The 19,811-nt window shown below is 45.5% G+C and overlaps 1 protein-coding gene across 1 annotated transcript in view; it reads left to right on the top strand.

Moving 5' to 3' along the window:
• Positions 1 to 11,945: 11,945 nt before the first annotated feature.
• The window catches only part of ATP9A (ATPase phospholipid transporting 9A (putative)), a 68,093-nt gene continuing 60,227 nt past the window's right edge, over positions 11,946 to 19,811 (top strand). The window contains exon 1 of the mRNA XM_068912290.1: positions 11,946 to 12,113. Within this exon, the coding sequence (XP_068768391.1) occupies positions 12,046 to 12,113 (68 nt within the window). The 5' untranslated portion in view covers positions 11,946 to 12,045. The remainder of the gene's footprint in view (positions 12,114 to 19,811) is intronic.

The following is a 19,811-nucleotide window of genomic DNA, read 5'->3' as shown; positions in this document are numbered from 1 at the left end:
GAAAATAGGTAACAAATCTGGTGGATGCACAAGAAGGTAAAAAACATCCAATTCTTAAACTGCATGCTCTGTACAGGCTGGTTAAAAGTAGCACTATAATTCCAGAAGGTAGATATTTTGGGGTGAAAGTAGAAGATGTGATACCCTCCCCTCTTCTGCTCAGGGAAACAAAGAGATTATGATCTGAACCACTAAGAATGAAAGTTATAGCATGAGGCCTTTAAGCACAGTGATAAGAAGTAAAAATAAACTGTTTATCACTATATGGTCTTCCTCACCTAGACCCATTAATGGACCTGTTAGACTCCTTGGGTTGGATTCGTGGCTGGCTCCTCGCAACTGTGGTGCTGGCACCCCTGTCCATGACCCACTGCCAGGCAGGACTTGCTGCAGCAGCGCTAGAAGCAACTTGGTGTCAAATCAGAAGTGCTGGGTGTCCAGGAGAGGTAGAGGCAGGCATACTTTTCATCTTGGAAGACCTGACCTAACTGGGAAGTCTTTTCTGTAGCACGGTACAGCTGTGAATAATGTAAAAAGATGGCCTGCTCTCAAAAGAGCAGCTAGCCTATGCTACCAGGCACACTCAACTGATGTCATGAAAATGTTTGCAGTAGCAAGAGTAAATAAGCAGGTCTGCTAGTAGGAAGCCTACAAAACCTGCCTTCCTGCACGTTTGCATCTCAGTAGCCTCTGTGGATGTCTTCTCATTCAAACATCACCTGAGGCTTGGAATATTTTTCTCTTCTGTAGATTCTGAATGTGTCCAGTGAGGCTTTATCTCAAAAGGTGCCAACCTGTGGGGCTCTATGTGGCTGCACGTTTCATGACAGTTAAGATATAAATACATATTTAGATCTCTATGCTCTTTAACTGTGCTATTCAGCAGGATGGAGATTAAGGGGACATGGGGAGGGAGAAGTTAGTTAAAGAATGAGCTCTGGTCTGGATATAGGTGATCAGAATACTTGGTCAAAACCTCCTATTGGCACTTGGGCCAAATGTTCTCCTGGTTTCCCAGCAAACAGTTGCACCATGTCCCTGTGGCTTGGAGAAATTGTGAGCCCCTTGGGGAGGGAGGGGGGGCATCGAGCAGAGGCAGAGCCTGGCTGTGCCACCCCTGCTTGGGTGGATGCCGGCAGAAGTGGACCAGCGTGCCTTGGCACCCAGTTGCTGCCAGGGTTTGCTGCCCAGGCCACGGTGCAGGCTCCCTGCGTGCAGAGCTGTATCTCACAGCTCAGGGCCAGAGCAGCTCCAGATGGCACAGCACATCTAGCTAAACTGGAGTGGCCCTAGAGCTATGGACAAGTCACCGATCTTATTTTAAAATCCAAAGAACGGGTAGGACCTATCCGATGTCTGCCACCCTAGCAAGAAGTAGGGACACTTCTGCTGTAAGGAGCTGGAGGGCTGGGAATTACCTGCTCCCCAGCGCACGTGAGCTGCACGAGCAGCTCCTGAACCTCGGGGTGCTGGAACTGACTGCGCTGGCAGCTGTGTGAGGTTGAAAGCAACACTGAATTTTAACAATTAAAAAAGACAACTGATTCTCTTCTGTGATGATGTAAATTAGGAGTAAGTTTACTGAAGCTAATAGAGTTATGTTGGTGTGAGAGAAGAACTGGGCATGGTGTATGCACTGTCTCTGCTTGTTAGCCTCTCGCTTGGCCTAAAGCGCTGTCCTGTTCATAAGTGTTACTGCTTCCTTTGCTCACTGCAGCTGCATAGTGGGCTTTCCCAGGCTGTTGCTCTGACTTTGTGAAAGTAGCATATTTACTAGCATGAGCAGAGGTAAAGACTGCTTTACTTAAAATGTTCAAATCTGAACCTAGTTGCATCATTTTCAAAAAAAAAAAAAAAAGAAGAATTGATGTGTACTAGGCTTATATTAATGCAATAGCTCTATTCCTCTAAAGATCCATTTGCCTTGACCGACTGGTTTTGTTCACAACTGTCCAGCAAGCTCAGCAAGCTTGAGAGCAGGAGAACTGGTGAGGGCTTTGAGGGGTAAGTTTGCCTGAAAATCATCCAGATAATCGTCTCTCTAGGCTGAGTGCCATAAGGGCCAATTGCCTTTCCAGCAGCTGGCAATGAGGAGGTAGGAGCCTTCAGGTGGCAGCTGAGAAATGCACGGAGAAAAGTGTAAATTGCCTTTGAGCTGGGAGGTGCAGGGGGGAGAAGACCGGGCTGAGGGAGGCTGAAACGAAGGGGAAGAGCTTTACCGGATTCGTTTATAATGTTTTCCTGTTGAAAATCGTTTTGCTTACTGTGGCGTTTGCAATACGTTTGGAAACGGAGAAGATGACGGCCTGTGTTTGCAAAGTCCCGTGTCTGCGCAACCCCCCTGCCGCGGGCTGAAGCTTTCTCGGGCACCGGGCGTGCGGCGCAGAGGGCTCCTCTCCACGCAGAGGGCTCTGCGCTCGCCTCGCGTGGGTGGGCACCGGGCTCGCCGCTGCTCCGCTCCATCCCACGCTCGGCGCTGACCTAGAAACGCTTCTCTCGCTGCCCCCCCGCTGCAGGACAGGAAACATAACTCAGAAGCAGAGAAGAGAGCCGACAACTACACGCACCTGCCTATTATCACATTTCCTATTTTCTGCACTTTGAGTTAATTGCTTATAAAGGGTAGTGTTTTCTGCAACATTTTGATTTCTGTTAATACCACTGATACTTGAGAAGGTGTCTGACAGATGTTAATTTATTGGGAAACAGGCTTTTTGGTGCCTATTGTAACTGAATGATGTGCTAGACGTTGCCGCGGGTCTGATGCAGCATAGTTGTCCTTTCAGAGTTCTTCATCAGCCTCTCTGGTTGTCACATTTTGCAGCCCAAAGATTAACTTCTCTGATTAAATTACTTCATGCAGAAAATGCCTCAATTCAGAATGAGAACGGGTAAATCTCGTTGTGTGCCTCATTCTCTAGCACTGGGTTCAGGCAGAGTCCAAGCATTACTGAAGGTTTGTATGGCAGTGTCTCTCTCAAGAAAGTTAAAGAATGAATCAGGCAAAACGAGGAGCACCTGGCAATATTTTATACCATTAAAAGTATCCATTTGAATCCAGTATGTGAGGAGCACTGTTCTGACTATTTCATATATTGACTATTTCATATATTAAACAAAGATCATTACAAACTGTGAATCTTCCTCTTGCCACATGGACTTTGTATCTTTAGAGGCTGTTGCAGTCCTTCCTCATACAAATAGCTATGTGGGCTTGCAAAGTCAGGGTCTGCTTAGGAAAGAATTTATAGGGTTTTTGGGGGGTTGGGGGGGGGGGTGTTGTTCCAGCATAGACTATGGGATGCACGGAGGAGGTGCAGAGATACCGTCTGTAACGTCAGTGCAATACCTAGAACTGTAGTTCTTGAAACCATGAGCTTTAGGGGGCCAGGTGTACAAAATGTGGTGCAGTGCAAACAGAGAGGTAAAATGCAGGAGGAATCTTTGGGGCAAATAACTACTAGACAAGTTAACCATATCCTTAGCATAATAATACAGAATCTGTCCTGAAACCTGTTGTGTGCATTGTCTTCCTAGTCCCTCACTGCCTTCGCAATCCTATATACGTGATGAGAGAAGATGCTTTTTAATCGAGTTAACTGAACTGGCTTAACAGCCCCTTACGTTCCAGTAAAGTTGTTTTAGAAGAAAAAAATTTCTCTATACGGTCTAAACCTTCATTTGGAGTATCAAACACATAAATAATTGTTGACACACTGGTTGTTTCAGTGAAGCCAGCTTGATTACTTAGGTCCTTAAAGTTAAGCACGTGCTCAAGGGACTTGCTGATTTGAGGTGCCTACATCTCTGTATGTAATAAAAGTATTCCCTGTCACCTCATGATGTCTAACTTCAGAAAATAATCCAGCTTCCTCATTATGAGCTTTTCAATTCTGCCTATCAATTCTTCAGTCTTTTTCTAACTGATAGAGCAACCACTTTATACAGACTTTTTTGTAAAGTTTGCAAATATAAAATGAACAATATACCAATTTATTCTCAGTTGAAAGCTCCTTTCTTTTAGCACACCCACAGGGTGTGTAACACAGAGAAATAAAAATCAATATGGTGAGAGCTTATAAAATAGTTATTAGAAAAATCATTTCGAGAGCTAGCAAAATGAAAATATGTGGGGTTATTTTCTAGAAAAAAAATGTACCCTTTTCTCTATTCATTTTTATATTCAACAACTATCCTAGGAACAATTGTTCCTAGGAACAACAGTTGGACACTATTATTGTTTTGGGAGTTAGGTGCTGAAGGGTTGCTTTCTTCTTGATTTGCAACATATAATTGTGCAAGGAAGAAAAAGATCCTATACAAAAACTGCACTTCCTCAGATCAACGTGAACAGTATCAGCTCTGAAACTTCATTACGAAAACACCAAATGTTCTCCCAGTAACAGAGCCTATGGCAGTGGGAGCTTTATTGTAGTTTCCCTTAGCAAGTGTTGATGGATTTATGGAGGGCTTCATTAAATATAGGCTTAAAGGATATCCGCTATCGCCCACTTGTCAAAAGAAAAAATAATATCAAAGCCATCCGTGCAGATCAGAGATGCAGGTGTTAACAGTGCATTATAATCTGGTAGTGTTTAACTCACCAATTAATTGCAGTAGTCTTGTCTGAGTTCAGACATTGAAAAGATAAATTTAAAAGATGAATGCATCTTGTGTGGACTTAGGGCACACGTACAACGATACTGTGTTGCTAATGATTCTTGCTTTGGCATCCCGGTTCACGTTTGTGTTTCTCTTGCAAACATGCTCCTTCCTAGCAATGACTGCGTGTGTGCAGCTGTTAAGCTGTGGGAATGGGCTGCTCTTGCACACGTTTGTTTGTTTGTTTAAGAGAGTGAATGTATTGGTCCGAGCATGTTTCAGTACTGCCTTGAGAAAAAGTAATGCTTCCCGTCACCTAACTTGCCTGTTTCCTTCTCATTTTTAGAGCGAGCCAGCAGCAACGGGAAACAGCGCAGCGCGCGAGTGCAAGGTTTCGAGCCCCTAGCAACCAAATCGCAGTGCCTGCACGCTTGTCTGTCCTTGCAAAGAGCAGAGCTGCAAACCCAGCTCTGAAACAAAGCTGAAAACGCCAAACGCACCGGGCTAAAGGTTCAGAGACAGAAGGTGCATCCTCGTATGCATAAAACGCGGCACTTATGAGATCAGGTAATAAACAGTAGGCACAACTAATAATGGCACAGTTTGTGTGTGCCTCAATTGCCTGTGCAATCACATACTTTTTGTGCAGCCAGGCACACCTCGGGTCTGAGCCATCTCTTTAGATGTCAGAATTACCTATAATTTGGTAGTTATGCTTTGAGATAAAAATGCCATAAACAAAGTAAGCAAAAGTGAATGTAGTTCAGTACCTCTCACTCCAAAATTGAACTAGCCCTCCAGAATTAAAAATATCAAAACAATGTTATATTTTCACCTTCTGCAATGTTCATCAGGCAAAAGGAAGGAATGAGTCCTATGCATAAAAGACTCAAAATATTCATTTGCTAGCACAACTAAAACAGAGTAAAATATGTAGCATGTTATCCTAGACAGGTAACAAGTAGAATTTGCAAACACACTGTTAAAACTAACATCCTTTGGTTTCAGTGGGAAACTATCGCCTTGGACTAGCTCCTTGGAGGAATTTAGGCACCCACCTATAATACCATATATTACTTATATATTCTTTATCCAGTGGCGGTAAGACACCTGGATCCATTTGAGGATCCCTGAAACACTTTGGAAGGTATCACTGGTGATGGAGAGAGGAGGAAGCACAGCAGTGAGGAGAAGGAGGAGGTGGAGGTGGAGGTGGAGATGGAGGCGGCAGCAGCAGCCCTGGGCAGCGCAGGTGCAACAGGGAGGTGGGAGGAGATGGACAGAAAGGATCAGGCATGAAGGCTTGCTACCAAAATGCTGGGAACCACTACAGTAAAGGCTCACTTTTTTTTCCTAGCACACCAGCAGTTCAAAACATTAGGAATCTAAGGTATTTGTATAAAACACTGAGTTTTTAGCATGGATTCAGTTGATTTCTCAGCATTTACTCTGCATGATTTGAACTTTGTTCTCATTATGTCATATGAAATGGCTGGATGCAAAAATTTGATTTAGATGCTCACAGCTAGTCCGTCGTGTACCTAGACGGTTCATAGCCAGACCAGACTTCTATTTGCCTTTGCAAACCTGCATGGCAGACACAGGCGACTGATGAGTATTCAGTGCATCAAATATTATTCCTACTTGCAAAATAAGTGTGCTGGCATTGTCTGCTATGGAAAAAGATATTAAATCGTCCTAATCAATAGCCTGATAGTTTCTTACAACCTTTTGCATTAAAAATGGGAGCTCGGCCTTGGACTTTCCAAAAAATGATTTCTGTTTTTAAAACAGGATCTATAATTGTGCAGTGATAAAAACACTAATAACGTTTGATAAACTCTCCCTACAGGACAGCCTCAGAAGTCATAGACCACGTGGTTCAGAATTGGTGCAATGACAAATCATTCGAGGGGAAAAAAATTAAAGCCGTACTTGCTGTGGCATTAATTTAATCATCTGGGCAAAAGAAACCCTGGAGCAAGGCAGGGAATAAGAGGAGGAAAAATATAGATGATGATTTAAAATTATGAAAACTAATTAGGTCCTTTTAATTAGCAGCTGTTCAGTATGAAGTCTGTAACATGTAGGGCTTGCTTGTGAGCCCAAGTTCTGTGCTAACAAAAATCAAACATCAGAAAAATAAGCCAGAGGCATCAGAGAAACCAAAGGAGGTTTTATTTCACTTGATCGAACAAATCCAATCTTTTAGTCTGAGGCTGGAAGCTTCCTTTAGGGACTCCATCTCAACAGGCAAGTGAAAGATGCTTCACCCCCATCCCAAAACCAAAGGCTTGGAAACCTGGGGAACATGAATCTGCTGTGGAATGAGAGACCGCGTGCGGATCTTTGTGGTGAAGCTAACACTAAGCAAGAAGTACATTAAGGAGTGAGTTTAGCCCATTGGGCTACAGTCTAGCCTAGACTAATCTCTCACTGCGATTTTTCCAACTAAAAATCAAAAGTATTACAATTCAAGCCAGAAATTTAGAGTGCCCGTAAAGAAGGCTCTGAAAGTTTGCTTGAAGCCTCAGCTGCCACAGTAGTAATTTTGCAGGCTGCCGTATGATAGTATCGTTTCTTCTGTCACTGTGGCTTGATTTCTATCACTGCTTGCTATAGGCATTATCACTGATTATACAGACATGTGTAAACCTGGGCGCACACCCCTTCCCTCCTCTGTTAGGGTGGTGGGAATCGAGCGCTGCTTACGCCAGCCAGTTGTTGTCGGAGGGCAGAGTTGAGTAATGTGAAGAAATGACGTAAAGGAAAAATTTCTGCTCCATATGAAGGAGTGATGTAATTCATTTCTGTCCTGAAACGCAACAATATCGAGGGCCAAAAGGCGATGCTTAAAAGAACACTGGCACTTTTTAACCTTATATTTGATGCTGCTTGCAATTCAGAGAAAATAAGAGTGACATTTGAAAGGCTTTATTTCAGTTACAGACTGAGCCTCAAGTCTTGAGGCTGTGATTATCACGTAAACCAGTTTTAAAGCATTAAACCAGTGGTTTTGTGGCAATGGTGTTATCTTAATATAACAGTTTTGGTCAAGTATAATATCCTGTTTAGGTTCTTCAGCTGCTGCTCTTACTAAACTATCACTTAAAGTGAATTCTATCATCTATATCCTTTCTCTCTTAAAAAAAAAATAATAATTTTATTCCTGCACCTAAGTACTGAGAAAAAATGGAACAAACATTTTTCATGAGCTGGAATGTTTATGGGAGGAGAAAGGACTTCTATTTCAATTGTCCCCATGAGTGGATAAGAAAAGTAAGATTGATAAGAGTAAGAAATTAAAATATAACTATATTGAAATAGAGTCTAAAAGTCAGTTCTACAAACAGTTGTTGTAAAACAAACAAACAAACAAAACTCACCACCAACAACTGCCATAGCTAGAATGGCGTTAAAAATGTCTACATAAACATTCTTAGTATTTGTGCCTGAAACTGGTGTAAGTTTTCTATTAATTACATTGTTGAAATGTCCTCATTACAAAACATCAGGATGACTCGGCTTCAACTGAAAAGGAAAAATTTTAAATGACAGTTGCAGTTTTTGCAGTTTTCATGCTGTTGTAATCCATAGTATAACCTGAGCTGTAACTCAGCGAGGGTAGGAAATAAAACAGAGCTATCCAGAAATGCTGATGGCACTTGCTACTCCTTGCTGGTCTCACTCTTTCTCTCTTTCTCTTCTCTCTCTCTTTTTTTTTTTTTAACATATGTAGTCTTTGCTTTTCTTTTTTTCTAATAGTCTTAATCTATCACTAGGAAAATACTGACCATCATTTAAATTACTTTGAGCTCAGTTGAAGATACACCTCTCACCTTAAAAAAAAAAAAAAATCTTCAGTCAATTTGGTATATACTATGCTGGAAAAATGTTCTTTATGGTAGATCCAATTATAGCATTAGTGAGATGCTAATCAGAGTTGTCATTTAAATGTTATTAGACTACATTCCCCTAACTTGTGGGCACTCCCTACAAAAGAAGAAAGATCTAAGAACTAGCATTTGTGGTTCCAGTGCTATTGCTTTGGAGCAAGTGATATTTTTAACAACAGTATAGATAGGTATGTCCTGCTCATGTTTCTCTCCATGCAACTACAAAGGAACTTCCACAGGAGACTAAGCATATTTTTTTGAAATCAGTTCTCATTTAAGGCTAATAAATTATTTTTTTAAAGAGAAAATTCAACAACAAAAATTCTAGGCTTACATGATTTTCTTACAAACTTAACATTGAAATCAGATGGTCTAATCATAGCATATGAAGTAAACATGGAGGACTGAAGCTGCAGGTTATGAGCCTCTGGGGACAGGTACTGTATCCTAGCCTTCTTGGCTCCAGCAGAGATTTTGAAATATATCATTTAAATACCTCAATTTTCATATTACCACAAACAACATGCTTGTATAGTATTGTTTAATTAACAAAGAGATTCATTTTTTTTTATCATGCATTTTTGTTGCCCACAATCCCAAGATGAATGAAATGTGGCAGAAAAGCACGTTGTACGTAGTGTGGACTGGAAACAGGAACGCTTTCTACTTTTTAGCATGTTAAAGAAACAGTGATTTTGAACGGACACTAGGTCTTACTCAGTTATTCTCTGCTCTTGGTCACTGTGATTGTGGTATTTTAGTTCAAGAGAAAAATGAGCGATTTTGGTTGCCTGGGTAGGTGGAGAAGCCCTGACTACCAGGGATAGCAGGCAGGCGAGAGAGGCAGTCGCAGGGCCTGAACGAGACGCCCGCTGTAGGTGGGCTAAACAAGGCTGCTGCAGGTATGGGGAGTCTTTGCCGAGGAAATGTATCCAAACAGCATCTTTGTTTTAGGGAAGCTTTTGCTGACCGTTTGCAAAGGGCAGCTGGCCTTGCGCTAGAAAGAGGTTCAGATTGCAGGGGGACTGGGACTACAGTGTAAGATGCCGAGATGGCTATGCAGATCTGACTAGTTTATATGATCTTTGTCTGCACTGGGCATTTCCTCCATCTGTGTAAAGGCACTGGTGTAAATCTTAGTGGTTTTGAAAAGGAAGATGCTACGCTGGATAAAAGAGACAGTCTATACCGACCTGGTGCATCCATGGGCACCAGCCAGCACAAGGCTTCAGTTAGAGAAAATATTTAACAAAGTTGCTCATAGTGAAAATATCTAACAACCACGCGATGGTTCCTCAAGAGGCAAGTGCTGCCAAAGAAGTTTCTGGTCCAGGCCCTGGTCCCCCTGAGGCTACCGCTCTTGTTCAGCTGCTGGTAGGCTGTGCTCAACGCCAATCCGGTAACAGGATTTAATTGAAATAAATAAAAAAAATGATCCCTCCCAGGCAGGTGTTTTTAATAAAACCAGTCACTTTGCAGGTCTGATTTAGAGCTTAGCCACACAAAGAGGTGAGCTTTACGGGGCAGGGAGAAGAGGGAGGAAATGATACGTAAGGGCTGAGGACTGGACCCTCATCAACCAAATGTGAAACCGTAACATGGAACCAGAGCCCAATTAGTTACACAACTTGAAAGCAAATTATTATTCTTTGTTACTATTGCTGTCATTTTCTCAATCTCTTTTTGGTTTTCCTTGCTGACTTTAATCAAGCTTCCACTAGGCTATCGTCACAGTTTCTGGTGGTTGACCAGGTATCATTAACCCTGTGAGGCTTCCCTGTTTGTGGTTTTTCTAGATGCAACTTAACAGCCCACATTTCAAAAAGGATGCGTTAGATGATTTGACCAAAATTTTTCATCATAACATTGCTAGAAAAGTATACATCATTTCAATGGGACCATTACAGCACCAGTTTGTAGTCTTCCTCATGAAATACATTTTAGCTGCTGGGAATTTTGTTTTCTTGTTTAAACAAAGAACAAGGTCAACAGCATGAAAACTGCATGTGTTGGAGGTCAGCAGGGTGTACGATTGCTGAAGCGACCCTTTGCTTTCCCCTGGAGTGCAGCAAAGATGAACGTGAGGATCACACAGGAACGTGAGGAGACAGCAGGACCAAACGCAACGGAGGTAGAAGAGTTGGAGCGACGTGCAGACGAACGGCTGGAGAAGGCCAAGGGGAGTCAAGTGACAGGCTGGACAGAGTTTAGCTGGGACAGGAATATGAGACTGCTGGCAGGAAAGCATCAGGCTGCATCCAGGAGCCGTGTCTGACAAAATACAAAGTTTATCAGGCCAAGCACATAAATGTTGGTGTGCAAAAAGTCTCTCCTTCAGGAGTCCAGTACTTAATGGGAATCTGATTCGTATACTTATTTTTAATGAGTGCTTAGTGTCTCTGTAAAGAAAAAACTTCAAGTCATAAACCGAATGGAAATACTGGAGCAATTTGTGCCTGAATTTGCAGCGGAAATAACAATACAGCTCAGATGTAGCTCACTTACTTCTATCTAGACCTTCTCTTACGTGGCCAAGTAATAGAAAATAATGCTGCCTTAAAAAAAAAAAATCACCTAGCATGGTCAGCCAGTTCTTTTAACCTAATTAACCCAAGCTCAGCACACTGCTATACTAAGCCCCACTCCAGGCTTGGCCCAGTGGCTTGAGCAGTAACGCCCTAGCTGCTGAGCAGCATCCCCCTGCCCGGGGCCCTCTCGGCTGCAGCAAGGAGCAGCCCCGACCACCCAGCCCAGGCCTCCTCCATCGCCGCTGCCTGGATCAGGCCCTAGAAACGAGCACTGCCGGGTGGGCGCAGACCACCGAGCCAGAAGGGTGCAAGAAGCCACCCTGTAAAACACGGCTGCGTGAGGTGGGTAAGGGAACGGCTGTGGCTCAATGACAGGGAGATGTGGCTTGCATCTTCAAGCGTCCTGGATGCCCTGGCTGCAAACGGCCACCGCGTGCGCCTTTCGCCCTGGGGAAGCAGGGAGCGCCGGGGCAGAGCGAGGGAGCCGGGCCCGGAGGAACCGAGGGGCGGCCCCCAGCGCTGCAGGGCATGAAAGCGGAGCAGGTGCCGGCCGAACCGAGCCGCTCCCGAGTAGGCGGAGCGCCGCGAGCCCAGCTGAGCCGAACCGGGCCGGAGCAGGCGGAGCGCGCTGAGCCGAACCGGGCCGGAGCAGGCGGAGCGCGCTGAGCCGAACCGGGCCGGAGCAGGCGGAGCGCGCTGAGCTCGAACCGGGCCGGAGCAGGCGGAGCGCAGCGAGCCCAGTTGAGCCGAACCGGGCCGGAGCAGGCGGAGCGCGCTGAGCGCGAACCGGGCCGGAGCAGGCGGAGCGCCGCGAGCCCAGCCGCAGCGCACCGGGGCCGAACCGGGCGGGGCGGGGCGGGGCGGGGCGGGCGCGGCACCTGCGTGCTGGGAGCCCGGCGCCGCCGCCGAGCCCGGCCCCCTCGGCGGCGCCGCCAGACGGCGGGCCGGGCCGAGCCGAGCCGAGGCGCTGCTGGGAAGAGCATCCCACCCCGCTCCGCTCCGCCCCGGCCGCCGCGGCCATGACCGACAACATCCCGCTGCAGCCCGTGCGGCAGAAGAAGCGGATGGACAGCAAGCGCCGCAGCGGGTGAGCGCGCCGCGGAGCCCGGCCCGGGCCGCGGAGGGGAGCGGCGCGGAGCCTCGGCGGCGGCAGGAGCGGGGCGGCGCGGTCCGCGCGCGGCGGGGGCGCTGGGAACGCGGCGGAGCGGGGACCCGCGTCGCCCTGCGGTGCGCGGCCGCGCTGCGAGCCCGGCGGGAGGAGGAGGAGGAGGAGGAGGCAGGCGCTGACAGGTTGCTCTTGACGCCATTGCCGCGGCACGGCACGCCCGGCCGCAGCCCGGGCGGGGGGCAGGTTCGGCTCGGCCCGGCCCGGCCCGGTTCGGCGGCTCCAGCGCCGCGCCCGGGGGAGCCGAGCCGGGCCGGGCCGGGCGGGGAGGGTGAAATCGCCTCCCCGCGCCCTTCCTCCGGCCGCTCTCCCCGCAGACAAAGCGGTGCCCGGCGCCGCCGGGGGGGCCGCGGGGCTCGCGCTGTGCTGTCGCCGCCGCTGCGCTTGGCACAGCGCTGGCACGCTGCAAGCTGAGGCTTTTTTTTTTTTTCCCCCCCTGAAGAACCAACCGTGAAGGAGCAGAAGTAGTGTGTATAATTCTGTAGCAAAGGTCTGTAGCTAAAGGCGGAAGGCACCGTTCAACTGTATCGGTTGAAGCAACACAATGTCCTTGCTGTGGGGTGTTACAATGTCCTGGGTGTGGGGTGTCTTCTTACAGTATCCTTGGTGTGGGATGTTTCCTTGTAGGAGATACAGGTTCGTAGAGGTATTCCCATGCAGGAGGTTAAATAGGAAAAAGATCCTTTCATGCTCTTCCAGTAAGAAATTGCACCACTATTCGGACGAGTTGGTTTGTCCCCAGTGGGGGGTACAGGGTATTCAGGTTACCTGGCTGTCAACTATTGCGCTGCATAATTAGTCTCTGGATCATATATGTTCTCAAGTATGATGAGTAATATTAGCAAAATAAACCAAAATCTCAAAAAAAATTTATGACTCTTGGAACAAAAGAAAGTTGGTATTTTTCCTTGTTCGTTACGGGGTTTGTTGACAGTTTTGATTCAGATTCTTCTAATTGAAATTGCTCCATGTGGCTTATTTACTGACAGAACGTTGTTTCTAAAAATCAGTGTAGTAACATTCACGCCAGGTTGTATTGCAGACAGAGCTGTGATATTTGTGTGATGCAGCAAGTAACTCCCCTCCCGCTGCAGAGCACGCTTTGCCGGGCAGTCCCCAGGGTCAGCTACCTTTGCAGTAAGTTTGTTGCATCAGTTATGCGATCGAGAGAGAGGTGGAGGCATGAGGAAATTTCCAAAGTTTCTTGACAGGTTTGTTGTCATAAAGTTCCCTAATCTCCCCTGAGGCCCTCCTAGGTTGTAGGATGTTGTCAGCGGTGTCTAACAGAAATTGCCGTGATTTAACGTAAGTTCCAGATCGTTGGTTGTGGAGCCCTAACTGGTTAGCAGCCACAGAGCTGGTAGTTCCTGTGTTAGCCGGAAGTTTTGGTAGTATGAAGTTCTGAAGGAAGATGGCTTGGGATTTTTTGTAATGGTAGTCTGATTAACTTGGATTCTTCTGTTTGGCGTGGTGACTCTCCTATTTGCAGATAGGACTTATCATGCATATTGGGAACTCTTTTCTTGTTTTATTGATGAGTAGCCTGCAATATATTAGTTGATCAAATGATAGTGGGCATGGCAAAGTGTCTAAATAGAGCAAGTCCAAAACAGGTTATCCAAATCGTAAACCAAAGGAGAAATCGGTCAGCAAGGCCAGGAGAGTCCCTGGTATCAGATCCAGAACTGGGAGAACTGGGAAACTTAGACCGTAATCAAGACCTTCTTTCTGATGTTCCCTCAGAGAAAAACACAGACCAAAGCACCTGTAAGTCAGCTTCCTTCATATATATGAAACCCTCAGTGATGACCAAGTCTCGAAAGATTTCACCTGAGCACAGCCCTGACTGCAGTTTCTATTGTTTGTTTTTCTCAGACGGGGATCTTCTTGTCTGTCTAGTCTCCTGGAACGGGGAACAGAAATCTGTTCCCGTACTGAATGACTTAATAGAAGTCTTCCTGAATGTTAAGAAAAAAGAACAAAACATTTAATTCTCATGTAGGCAGCAAAGGGCAGGTGTCATCCTGGCAAGGCTTTAATTATAGCCTCGGCCTCTCGCTTACTTTGAAGAGAAGCCAGCAAGGAACTTGCGCTGTAGACCTGTGCAGATGACTGACGGTGCAGACAGCTGTGATACATTTAACAAACCAATGAGGGTGGTGGTTATCTATTCCTGAGCATGGCTTTAGCGTGGATCTTCCTGGCTGCCGCCAAAGGGTAAGCGCTAAATTCTGCAGCTGTATTCCTTGAATTCAGCCGTGTTCTTCAAAATGCTTTGCAACACTCTGAAAGCCACTATGAAATACATGCCAATTGGGAAGGAAGCGTAGCGTTACACGCTGCGGGAACGCTGGTGGTACGGCAGCAGGGCTGAGCTCTGGCAGAAAAGCTGCAAGTTCCTGTAATGCCCAGACGCTCCAGTCAATGTATGACGCGAGATTTTTCCCTAAATAGCTGATGGTCTCAGCCTGCAATCCTGCAAGGCTTTTCTGAAACCAGCAAACTGCTGTGCAATGTAAGAAGGCCTTGATCCCTAAACGTGGTGGGGGAAGAACGAGGCAGGGAAGGAGGAGGATTCCTGGGAGGCTTCGCATGGTGCTCATGTGGGACGAGCGCGTGCGCTCTTTGGATTATTTAAAATAGCAAATTCCATTTCAAGGTGAGCAGAGAGCGATGGGAGCTCCTGCCCTGGGTCTGACTGCGTGTGGGGGTGCCTCGGGGTGTGCAGAGCCCGGCTGGTTTCCTACCGACGGGCTGTTTGGCACCGAGGCGTTTGCTGGCTGGGAAGGGCTGGGCTGCAGAAAGAGCCTGTCTCCTTGGCCGTTCCGGAGGCGCTCCAGCTGCACAGTCATGCTGCTGGAAACCCGGAAACGCTCACATAATGTGGCTATACATTAAAAGGCTAGCTGGTTGTCATACGCAGTTCTGACTACTGTTTTGTTTTATTTTTTTAATTGGTAGGAGGAAAAAAAAAACACCTTCTTTATTTTAAAAGCATATAATGAAATGAGGCAGGTTTGTTTGTATATTAAAGATGCTAAACATGGTTGTTGAACAGCATAGCCTGTGAGAAGCACTGAAACATCATATGAGAAATCTGATTGTTGTGGTAGAAATGAGAAAATACATTGGTGAACTTCAGCACTGATTTGACAAATACTAGCCCAATATTAGGAAAAGGCAGCACATTTCTTCATTAGGTTATTTTACATGAAAAATGCTTGTGAAAGCATTTTTCATTTTCTCTCTCAAATATTTCTCTGTAAAACATGCTGCATTTATAAATAATACTTTTTTTTTCTTAGTAATGGCAGTTAATCTAGCATCTGACAATCTGTCATATTTGTATTTCTTGCATCATAACTAGGGACTGTATTTGGTTACAAAAGCACATGCGGTGTAAAGTACACACGCTAGACCTTTGTGCTCTTCACTGACTCACGTTCATCTAGATCCTTGTGCAGATTAAGGGCCACATCACCTACAGGACTCAAAGCTGGGGATACAGTTGGCATTGTATTAGATGTTTTCAGTGGCTGTGTTTTTGTTCTGGGATTTGTTGTGTTTTTTGCCAAGTTGTGATTAAACTGAATAGCAATGCTCTTTAAATATTCCATATGAGTTTTTTTCATATATTTTTTCACATTCTTCCTATACAATCTTCATTAGCAAGTCACTGTATGCCATGACTTTTTTCTAATTTACTGCACATCAGGGGCTATTGCAATATTGTTCAATACTTCAACTGCAAAGCAGAGGAGGAGAAATATCTTCTGAATTCCTAAACTTTTACAGAAAAATACTCACATTTCTGTGACTTTGACTCCTGTTCCTGGTAAGTGCATGCTAATTCTAGTAGCACCCCCTAAACAGCAGGGAGGCAGTGAAGTAAACTTCTAGCTGTCTTTTTGAGCATCTTTTCCCCTCCTTTTATGAAAGCAGCCATTGGATTTCCCAGTGGTAAATGTTTTGTTATCCTAATAACGTCAACAGTCCTCCCCTGGCAGAAACAGCCTGCTTTCTGCAGTGTTGACATAGCCCTTGCCCTGAAGAGAGAAACTTTGGCGTCATGTGTTGGCCTGAGTGGTCCCTTCCTTCATAATGCAGGTCTTGATACCCAAAAATGCCAAAAATAGGGATGGTATCCAAAGAAACAGTAGGTCACCAAACACAGCTATGCAAGTGCATGTAAAATTCCTTTAGGGAGGAACAAGTGAGTTACCTGGAAAAAGCTGATAATCATAATCTAGAAGCCTTCTTATTTAATGAGTTCTTGATAAATGCCAGATTTGTGTACTTGTTTGTGCATGATCAGAGTATGTCATTGTTCCTGGTGTCCAGCTGACCTGATTTGTGTCAGTCTGTTATTTGTGCTCCTGTTGAAGCTCACCAGAAGTCTTTGGGCATCTTCTCTGCCTGGTACTCTCAGCATGAGTCACAGCTGTCTACAGCGTGTTGGGGATAGAAAACCTGTCATCCTAGCATGCGGGCATCTTAGGTCGTGCTACTTAACGTCAGGCTTAAGGCTTTGCACCCTAAGCCTAGCCACGTCTCGCAGCGTTACAAGACCTCGGCGGGCGTTTGGGGCTCTTGCTGCGGACGCTGCGCGCCAGCCGCCGAGCGCCCGGGAGGCAGCGCTGGGCTGCGCCGGGCAGGCGCCTGGCTCTGGAGCCTGGGGTTCGCCCGTTTGCAACGCTAGCGTGGGTCGGGCGGAAAGGGTTGGGGCGGCGCGCGTGTCCCTGGGCTCAGCGGCGAAACCTGCCCTCGGTCTGTTGAGACGCTGATTGCTGCTGCAGCCACTCCTGTTTGTGTAAAGTGATTTGCAAGGCTCGCAGGTGGAGTGGAGAGGAGTTTAAAGCAGAGCTAACGAGTTTAAGTGTGTATTCTTCATTAATGAAGTCTTGAGACATCACAAAAAAGAGAAGTGATGGCACTTGACTGTCTTTTTGGGGGGGGGGGGAGTAAATCCTCGCCTGTAAGAGCGAGCACATGGTTCTGCGTGTGAGAAATGTGTTTTCTCACCACGAGCTCCGTTTCCAACTTATTTCAGCAAGTCGTGTCCTGGCACTTGCACGATGAGTGTGCGGAGATAACTGTCACCGCTTAGCCTTCCTGGCAGCACTGGCTGGCGCTGTGGGTTTCTGCTGTCCCTGCTCAGCAAAACGTAGCCAGGGCGCCTGGTGGTGTGGGGGACAAAAGGGAAAAAAACAAGGTCAGACAGTAGGTAAGAGTTAAATTCCTGCCGCCCAGCTGGTTGGCTCTATGCTTTCATAATCAAAGCTCTTCAGGCAGGTTCTCCAATGTGTATCGACACTGTAAGAGCAACGTTGGCACTGCCAGATTTTTAGCCGTGTTGTAGCCCCTTTGGTGGAAACGCGCACTAGCGGGTGACTGGTTTTGCTCAGCGCTGTAAATCGGGGAAGAGGCATCGCATAATGACGTAATGCGATGGCAGCGTCCCCGATCGACCTCCCCAGTTAAACTGCTGCACCGTGCGACTTTGTAGGATCGCTGGTTGTAGTGCTGTTGCATTAGTCGGATCGGCCCCCCCAATTCCTTTATATTGCAGAGAAACCTTGTGCTACAAGGCTATTTTTAGGAGCCTTTCTAGTATCGCAGGGAATGCTAGATATTCTGTGCCTGGGCATTGATACTACTGATAAATTGCCTGCAAAAACTTGCTAGGCAGGAAGTTTTCCTTATGTTTGTCTAATTAGCTTTTCGGTTTGCTTTCCCTGTAACTCAGCAGGTTGTGAAAACTTTGCAACGTTTAGCTGGGAGTTTCACAAAACTCATTTTGACACAGCAGATTTTCTCATACCCTTTCTTGTTAGTTAGGACTGCATAATGTTTTTGATTGATTTTTCAAGCATAGTAGTAATGGAGCATTTGCAAGCTAAAATTCCTATGGCAACAGGTTTCGATGTGATGGGAAAGCTATGAGAGGTAATGCTTCTGATTGCAAAACGTGCGCTAAAGTTTGGGTTATTTCACTTTTGTGAAATTGCTGCTTACTTCCCTCTCTTTTGGGTGCTGTCAATATTGAGGGCTACCGTCCCTGGGGCCTCATTTAGATAAGCACGCCTGTAAGTAGTTTTGCAGGACCACGATCTTGTATTTAAGCTGTGGTGATAGGTGTTAGCATTCATGGGATACTGCGTACATAGTAATTTGAAGAAGGCTAAGAGCAATTTTAATCATATGTACACAGTCGGGCAGAACGCCGCCTTCTTAAGGCAACACGTTCTGCTGGTTTGTGGGGTTCATTTGTCATTTTCTTATATGTTCATGAAGAAAAAAGCTGCTGTGTTATTTGAACCATCTGAAATTATCTGGAAGTCTACTTTGGGAAATTTAGATATTGGTTAAACCATCTTGTGAGATATTTAGTTATTGGTTTTGATATTTTAAATTTGTCTTTTGGGACGTATCGGTGAATTTTACTTTATAAAAATGAAAAGCACAAAGGAAATACCTATTGAATTATAGCAGTCCCCTGTCCAAGCCTTATCCTATTGTAAATACATTATAGGTACGTAGCTCTTTATTTCACTGTTCAGTAAAATCCCTAGAAGAGGCCCAGCCTAAAAGGTAAACAAAGGTGACTGGTTTCAAATATCTGCTTGCAAGGAGCTGCTTGCTGCGTCTCTAACTGGGAAGCAAGTTGTGATGAAACCGCGTGTGTAAACACCAGGTTTGCTCCCTTGGGCAAAAGCCTCTTGTTTAGAGCTTTATCATAGAGGTCATTTGAAATGCAAGTAGTTAAAACATGAAATCAAGGCTAATCTTTTGTGTGTTGTTGCTCTGTGGAACAAATCATTTCCCCTTCTTTTGCGATGGAGCAAATATATTTTCTATTAAATTGTGGTCTGAATACCACTGTTTTCACTCCTTTCCTTTAAAATATATTTGGGATAGAAGTTACTCCTGAAGATTTATCTTACCTCTTTGTCTGCAAACACAAAAGAGAGTAGCAATTTGAAGTTATCAAACTAATAAAAGATATTTTTGAAGTACACTTTGAATTTGAGTGTTTAACCCTGACTTTACTGCTTACCCCGTGTAGGTAACTGCCTTTTTGATGTGGGTATTATACGCAACAGTGGGGAAGGAATACCTTTCAGCTCTTTTTTTCTTAAAGAGGGGGGAAAATGTTTGTAGACTAGACAAAACCTGATAAGCTCAGGAGCAAGTGTAACTTTTTGAGGCTGGTAGCGTTTAGGTTACTGGTGTTGATTATGTTTCTTCTTAAGGTAATTGGAAACAACAGTAATGGTGCTAGAAGACCTTTGTAACGCAGATGCCTCTTGTATGTACTTGAACAGTAACACATCTGCAATTATTTTATTCCAGGAATTTGGCCTAGTTGTTCCTTGTCATCAGTGTTTTGAGTTGTTCGCGCTACCAACTGTGTTTATTTTGGCTGGATTTTCCTGCATCCCCTAATTTTTTCTCCTCCAGCAAATGAACAATTTGCAAGTGAGCAGGGTTGACAGCTGCGGAGAGGCTAATAAAGCGACTTCTGTGTTGGGGGTGAATCTGTGTACGCTAAAGTAGCAGGGTGGTTGTCGAAACGTGGCAGACTTTGAAAGCACTCGGATGCCAGAGTTCGGGATTTGA

The sequence above is a fragment of the Struthio camelus genome, chromosome 18 (assembly GCF_040807025.1).
Source record: "Struthio camelus isolate bStrCam1 chromosome 18, bStrCam1.hap1, whole genome shotgun sequence".
NCBI classification, from domain to species: Eukaryota; Metazoa; Chordata; class Aves; order Struthioniformes; family Struthionidae; genus Struthio; species Struthio camelus.
This window is presented reverse-complemented; position numbering and strand designations above follow the sequence as displayed.